This window comes from Maylandia zebra, linkage group LG13 (genome assembly GCF_041146795.1).
Source record: "Maylandia zebra isolate NMK-2024a linkage group LG13, Mzebra_GT3a, whole genome shotgun sequence".
Classification (NCBI taxonomy): domain Eukaryota; kingdom Metazoa; phylum Chordata; class Actinopteri; order Cichliformes; family Cichlidae; genus Maylandia; species Maylandia zebra.
In genome coordinates, this window is record NC_135179.1 from 10,569,476 (window position 1) to 10,577,546 (window position 8,071).

The window sequence follows — 8,071 nt, forward strand, 5'->3', positions numbered from 1 at the left end:
CATTAAAAAGTTATAAACAGTGGGTTATTTTTTTTTTATTTTTTGAAATTCAAGCTGCTGTCTTGGAGATTTTGCTTTGGAAAGTGTGCCAAAAGAAAAAAAAATAGACTCATAGTGTGAAGGCTTCTGTGTGTAGCGGTATATTGATAGAAGACGTCTATCTGGAAGCATCAGGAAGCATTTCTAGAAGCTTTTTTTAGGCCTTGTTTAAGACTCAAATTCTACTGGTAAGTAGATGTAATTATGAACTGAATATTAAGAATGAAATGGAATGTAAAATACATGATTGATTTTTGCACTTTGCAGGTACAGCATTGGTTATTATGAGATTATTGATGAGGAAACCAACATCATTCGGAAGGACAGCTGGCTCTACATCCTGGCTGAGACAGTGGGCACACCATACTACTACAACGACAGCTCAGGGAACTGGGATGGAGGGCCTAACAATGACTCTGTCTACATCACTTCTTTATATTTCACCATGACTAGCCTGACAAGTATAGGCTTTGGTAACATCGCCCCAACGACAGACGGAGAGAAAATCTTTGCTGTGGCCATGATGATGATTGGATGTGAGTAGAGGTGTTTTATCTTCCCTGGAATCTAACACATACAAGATAAATGATAAGTCCAGCTATGCTCTTTAAAGCCACAATCCTCTGAGGTGGTGAATAAGTGAATTATAAATAGAGTTATTGAAATTCAGAAAATAACACACACGATTAGCTGAGCAGTCTTTCTACCTCTCTTGATACCTTGAATGTGTTGCTGAGGTTGATTATAGTTCACTGCCTGAACTACTGGCAGAATTCTTATTTAATTTACTGTATCATGATCCTGTATTGTATTTGAATGGTGCTTTTGTTGCCTAACGTGCAGTGTATATACAGCTTTGACAAAATGTCACACTATAAAACACTGGTTACATGGGTAATTCCAGTTCTCTAAAAACCATATTGCTAAAGGTTTTCACTCCCTTATTCAAATCATTGAATTTGCTCCAATCACTTCCATGGTCACAGGTGTATAAAATCAAACACCTAGCCACACAGACTGCCTCTACAAACATTTGTGAAAGAATAGGATGATATTCAGATTTGTATGCATGCAAAGGCAGATGAGTAAATACTTTTGGCAGTATAGTTATAGTATGTGGGTTTTTAAGGTCTAAACATTAGCATTTTGGCCAGCACCATTTTAGTTATTTGGAGCTACAAGTTACAAAGCTGGGCATTTAAAAAGTGACAAGTGGCCATTAGAGGAAATGCAGTTATTGGCACTTCCAAACTCGCTTCATTGTTAGTGTGTATATATCAGTCTCCACCTTATTCATAAAGACATTTATCAGTAATGGTGAATTTGTAGTGGTCTGTTCATATCCATTCATTTTAAATATGTGGAAACATACAGATGATACAGCCAAACCGAATTGGTCTCCTCTGGAATTATTCCAGTCGATGTGAACTATTTCACTTTACTTGAGCAAGCTTCTTTTTTAGCCCTGATGAATTTCATTGCCACTTCTGACATGGCCAAGCTGTAATTTGCATAGGTCTTTTTCCAACTACCTGTACAGTTACTTTTTTAAAAAGAGAATTCTGTTGCTTTTTTCATGTGCACAGGAATCTCATTCTCAGTCATAGATGGAGTCAGTCTCAGTCACACAGAGATAGCAACCAGCTGGTGAGCTGCTGGCAACTTCCAGTCACTTGGCAAAAATATCTATTACCTGACCAATTGTGAGTGGTTTCTGGTTGTTGCCAAGTGAAATTAGTAGAAAAGATTGTGTTGCACAAAAACCTACTTGGGACTGTTTTGGTCAATATCAGATTGCCACAGTAGCCCACAGTTTGCACACAAGACATTAACTTCCACTTTGCTGCATATAATACAACATTCACCTTCAAAGTAAATTTTTAATTAAGTTGCATTTTAGTTTTCCTTGAAAAGGAGTAACTTTTACTTTATAAGCAATAAGCAAACAGATGTTTTGCGTTGCACTTTTCATAGTTTAACTACTTCTTGGCAAGTAGTTTACAAGTGTTTGCAGACAAGTTGGCATATTCCATGCAAACAGCTGACAATGTGCTCAGTCATAAGGAATATTATTGTAATGCAGCACTGTAAATCACTTTGTGTCCAATTTCAACCTCGATCAATCACTTGCCAACCAGCTGAGACAGATAGTTGAGAGACAGTCCAGCCAATTGGTCTCCAGGCCTGTGTGACTGAGGTCCAAGAAAAACTGGAAACCATATTACAAATATGATTTCCTTCATTTAAATGATAGATTGGTTTCTCCAGCTCTATCAGACAATATTTATCCACTTTGATATGGATCAATTTTTCATAATTTGCATACTATGAAGCAGTTTTTTGTTGGGTTTGTATTGCTCGTTATTATTGAGTGTCTTAGGAAGAATAGTTTTTGGGCCACAGTGCGTCTTGTAACGAATGTGGGAAGTTGCACTAACAAGGTCTGGTCACCATGCCAAAATCACCTCACATTTCTGCTCTGTTCCCGGGTACTTGATCTCAGTCCTTCAGAGCTCTAATTGGCCCAGTTGTCAGTGAATTATGTGAATTGCTGAAAAGAATCAGAGATGTGGACAGGTTGAAATGGGCTTCTGCATGAGTGCTGTAACAGTCTTACACAACAGCTTCTTGTAGAAGTAAATCTGAGCAAAACATATTGATACAGTGATTTTTTTTAATATATGAGACAATGTAAGGCATATAAACTGAATCCTTTTTTCCTTCATTCCTATCCACACTTCTGTTAGCTTCAAGTGAAACTGTTTTAATGAACTGGCCTACATATATTTCAAGGTCTTGAATGAGTGAGGCTTGTTACCTCAGTGTGCTATTCAGATGTTCTGAATTACAGAAAACACCTTTACTAATCTCACAGAGCTTACAACCAGATTTGGGTTGCCCCACTCTCATTTCTTCCATTTCCTTCAAACCAGAGACTTTGTCAAATACATACCCTCATTTTCTTAATCATCCACCAGGGTCACTGCTGATTGACTCCTTGCTCACTCAGGAATCTGCTCAGAGACACTCTGTTTCCGTGATATCTAGCCTCATTGTTTCTCCTGATAGTGCTCGGATGGCTCATCCTAAGCGGACCAGGGAGGAGGAAATAGGGGTACTGATACCAGATAGTCAGTGAACCCTAATTTTTCATCCTCCATATATTTCATGGTTTATTTCAATGTGAGTATTCTTTTTAAAGTACACAAATGCTTGGCTTGCGAAAATTTATCCAACCGCCAGCGACAGTTGCAATAGATGCCAACAGTCTTCAACCAACCATACTCACATGTTTTGGTCCTGTCCAAGCCTCTCTAATTTTTGGAGCCAAATATTTGACACTCTTGCTACAGTGCTGAATGTAGAACTTAGCCTTGACCCCTCCTCAGCTCAATTTGGTATCCCCCCACTTAAACTGACTAATATCCCATCTATAAAGTGTAGTGTACTTTCCTTTACAGCCCTATTACCCAGGTGTCTCAATCGACTCATAACAGCTGGCTCAGGGAAGTTTTGACTCACATCAAACTTGAAAAAATTAGATACTCTCTTGCAGGTTCTTGCAAGACATTTAATAAGATCTGGCAACCCTTCTTAGAATATTTAGACAAAACAATTATCTATTCAGAAAGTGATTAGATGCCCCCCAGGTTGCTTACTGTCTTATTTTATGCAGGGTTATTTTTGTTGTCTTGTTAAGAAGGGAGAGGGTACAGCATAATTTAGGCTCTGTAGATATCATCACAAGTTCTGCTAGTTGTTTAGGTTGTTATTGATGCCAACGGATTTCTAGTATTGCAAATATCCCACTGCCTGTTAATCCAAGGACACCAATATGTTCTGTATGTAAATAAAGAAAAAAAAAATCTTGCCTCTGCATTTTAACAAAACATGTAATATGCTAAATGAGGCAGGTTTTCACAGCATGCCCTTCTTTCCACGTCTCAATATTTATAAGCTATCTCGTGTTTGTGTGGCTCATAAAACACTGTATGCCACAGTGCGGTGCCATTATGTGTGACTGCACGCAGAGAGCAACACCTCGGAGCAATAACTGACACTGCCAGATCAATTTAGCGCAGTGCTCCCTCCGATCCCTCTGCAATCACTCCTCACCTCCGCTGTACTTTTTTCAGCCACAATCTCAACCCTGAGACTTGGAGGAAGATTCAGCTCCCCCTTACTTTTTGGTTGCGCAGGTTTTATTAATACACTCTCTTGGGAACTGGCAAAACTCATCTGCACTTGTCTGTGTCTAAATTTTTCATTGTGAGCTACATATAATCTTAAAGCACAAATATCTAAAATCAGACAGCCTCGGGAGGATTCAGTAGTAGATGCAATCTAGTGTCGTCCATGGCTGTTCTCTATGAAATATAGATGCCCTGATACTGTTCTATTTTTACCAGCAGCACTGGATCGGTGCTGGCAGAAGAAGATCACAGTGTGACGAGGGATTGCGGGATGGCATGGGGAAAAGGAAGGGGGAGGCAGTGGGGGCACTATACATATGTCCTGTTTCTATAGCAACTGTTGGCCGGGGGCTTGAGTTTCTGACAACTGTCTTTTAACTACCTTCAAACAAGCCAGCTGTTGGACAGCGAGTGTCGTGTGATGAAGTTGCGTACGTCAGCAAGTAAAGAGCTGTTGGGAGCTAGATGAGGCTCTGCTCTGCAGGGATCGATTGAGTTTCCTTTGATACAGCATTCTCTGCTTATCAGAGACATCAGCATTGCCATCTGTGTTCAGGCTCCAGGAAGCAGCTACGCCAAACTTTTACAACTTCAAAAGAAATGGATTCTAAAATCATCATTTTACAAGGAGACGATTGTCATACTGTCTGTATATACCTCGATGTGCTTCTTGCTTTTCCTATCTTCCTACATAGATTGTGCTCTCTGGTGTGGACTTCGCTTCACTGTAAATCATTGCCTTAGATCAGGGTTGTCAAACATGTGACCTGTGGACCAAAACCTGCCCACCAAAGAGACAAATTTGGTCAACTGGTCAATTGCAAATACACTCCGGATAGGCCGCCCATCCATCATGGGGAAAATACAGTGAGACAAAAAAAATCACTGCCCTAAAGCCAATTTAAAATTACAGATTAATCTAGCATGTATGTCTTTGCAAAAAACCAAAATAAAACATGCAGGAACAAGGAGAATATGAGCATATAGAAAGGCACCAGCTGGCCAGTAGCTTTACTAACATGAGATAACAAAATTACGGGAATGTAAAGGTATTCCATAGAGTTTTGCTGGTCTGGCCCACTTGATATGACATCTCTGCTTAGACATTTGGCTGTCTGCCTGTAAATGTGCCAACCTATCATAGCCCCTGGCTTTGCCCCTCAAAACTTGGATATTAAGCTTTCTTTCTGTCTTTTTGAGACTCTTTTTTTTGTTAACTTGTCTATCTCTAAGTCCTGGTTCCTGAAGATTTTTTAACATACTCATAAAATCTTTCCATTATGTGGCTTCACTTCACGCACCAGAGCAGTTCGCTTAACAATAACACACAAATATGAAGAGATTAAACACATAATACAGAGACACAACTGCTACAAAGCAGCAGTGCAAGTGTGTGTGAGAATAAAAACAATGTAGTATAGTATTAGAAGCGCTACTTGAATGTGCGTACACTTTAAGTGCTTTGGTCAGTAAAGACCAGTTTAGCTAATTTAAGAATAAGACATGTCTAAGAGATTTTACACCCTGCTCTTTGAGCTGTAGTCCTGGTAAGGGTTAAGTGTCTGAAAGCAAGTGAAGAAATAATTTCTAATTCAAATGTAAGTTTTGAATTTGTACAAATTTAATACATACAAATAGATACCCCATTTTAGGGTCATATATAACAATACAATTGATGTGAAATTGTTTGGAGCAAAAAGGAAAAAGAAAAGCAAGGAATAAAATTCACTCCACACAGAGAGGTCTCCATTCCTGGAAGGAATACAATTTTTACAGATGATTAATCAGTAAATGAAGATTTCATACCGGGCATTTGCCCGGTGGGCCGATGGTGGTTTTTCATTTTTATGGGTTTGTTTGTTTTTTTGTTTGTTTGTTTGTTTGTTTGTTTTGTTTTTTGCAACAGTATAAACAATGAAAGGTGGTGCATTGGCCAGATGCTGGCAGATGTGTAAAAATAACTCAGTTGTTTGGTGCTGGCTATGGCGGACCTTCCACAGAGGCCAGCAGGTGGATGAGGGAAAGGGGAGGCAGGAGGAGGAGAGACCCGAGGCGGCCGCCAGTCCGAGTGTCAGGTGAACTGAGCTTCAGGTAAGAAGTTATGACCTGCAGTCTATCTGGGTCAGATATAAACCAAGTTAAGGTGGAGTTTATTTTCGTTGTGCTGACTTTTTACAGTCGGTTACAATCACTAGCTAGCATGACGGAGTTTATATTACTGCTGGGTGGGTGCTATGATGTTACTGATAGTAAACTTTATTTTGTTCATAAGTTTAGTTAGTAGAGTTGCCAATGGTCCCGTAAAAAACGGAATCGTCCCGTATTCAGAGAAAATATTACGCGTTTCGTATTGAGTTGAAAAGGAACACAGTTTGTCCCGGACTTCAGCTAGAATGAAAAATACACAAAGCTGGAGTTATTCTGTCTTTACGCTGCACAGCTGCCTCTTCTTCTCTCATTCTCTCCCCTCCCTCTGCTGTTGCTACTTCAATCATGAAACTGATCAATAATCAGCTGATCGGCTTTTCTCTCTTGCTTGTTTATCGCCCACTTTGCGCCAGAAAGAGGAAACCAGCGGATATCAAGCTAAACAACGGCAGCACGTTAAAGCTTGATCAGCTGTTATTAGAATTTATTTAATATTAATTTCTAGTATCAGCTGATGTTGGAGCCACAGCTGTAAAAGCTGCTGGTCATGATATCGGTTTGAATGTCTGGCGAGAGGGAAACATGAAGATGAAACCAGGAGATGTCCTTACTGAATCATCAGAGCTGTGATGGAGAAACAGGTTGACCTTTTAGGTGACATGAATGACTTGAAGGGAAGTTATGAACTGTTTCTGAGAGACAAATAACACCAGGATCCTTTTCTACATAGCTGACAGCTGGTAACTGTGCAGGGGCGGGCCTAGCAAAGTTTTGCCAGGGGGCCAGGTAGGGCATTAACAGGGAAAGGGGGGAGCAAAAAGAAACACTTTTTTTTTCTTATTCTCATTTAAAATGTCTAGCTTTTAATTAATAATTATCTGAATCTTACAACCAAAGTTTTTAACTGATGTAAAATGCATAGAAATCATACATATACCAACAAGACTGTACATCACTGTCACAACAGCGTTTGTTTTCATTCAAAGGCTTTATGGCTTTTCCTGTAATACCTGGTGGGCCGCTCTCTAGTCAAAATGCCCAGGCTGATTTTTTTTTTGTCCTAGTTCAGCCCTGGGCACGACACGCATTGAATTAATCTTAGATCACATTAACATGTATATCTCTGTATTAACAAACATGCCATATTGGCCCAGTTTCTCGTTCTTATCATTGTTGTGAGGAGACCATAAATAGCATTTGCTCATTTGTTCTAAAGCTAGGTTTCATGTCATGTCCTTTTAAACAAAATTTTGGGAAGAATTATGTATGCAAGATGGAGACAAAGAGATTAGGAAACTGATTTTTTTTTACTGATGTTTATGTCTTTAAAAAGCAACACCTATCCAAGGTGTACCTCGCTTCTCTTACTTTGATAAGTTTGATAAGCAGCTAACAAGGTATCAACTATAATGAACGACTGAGTGACAGTAATAAAAAGGTGAAGTTGTGGTTATCCTGAGCCTGAAGGAGTTTTGAATGCTTTTTAATTAGTATTATTCCCTGTGCAGTTTTTCACCCCTTTGATTGTACGCCGTGAAATAAACAAACGTACACAAACAATTGCACAGGTTACTGTCATCATCTGAGGATAATTGAAATGTGTGGCTGGCATGTTTCCTCTCCGTCCCTTCTAGCAGGGCTAATTAGGGCTCCACTGCCAGGAGAACAGTGCACACACTGAGCAGACATCT

General features: G+C 39.5%; 1 protein-coding gene across 4 annotated transcripts in view; it reads left to right on the forward strand.

Moving 5' to 3' along the window:
- Nucleotides 1-8,071, forward strand: part of kcnh1a (potassium voltage-gated channel, subfamily H (eag-related), member 1a) — a 57,974-nt gene that overhangs the window by 26,694 nt on the left and 23,209 nt on the right. For all 4 annotated transcript variants that reach the window (XM_076891501.1, XM_076891502.1, XM_076891503.1 and 1 more), the window contains one exon: nucleotides 307-575. In XM_076891501.1, the coding sequence (XP_076747616.1) occupies nucleotides 307-575 (269 nt within the window). The remainder of the gene's footprint in view (nucleotides 1-306; nucleotides 576-8,071) is intronic.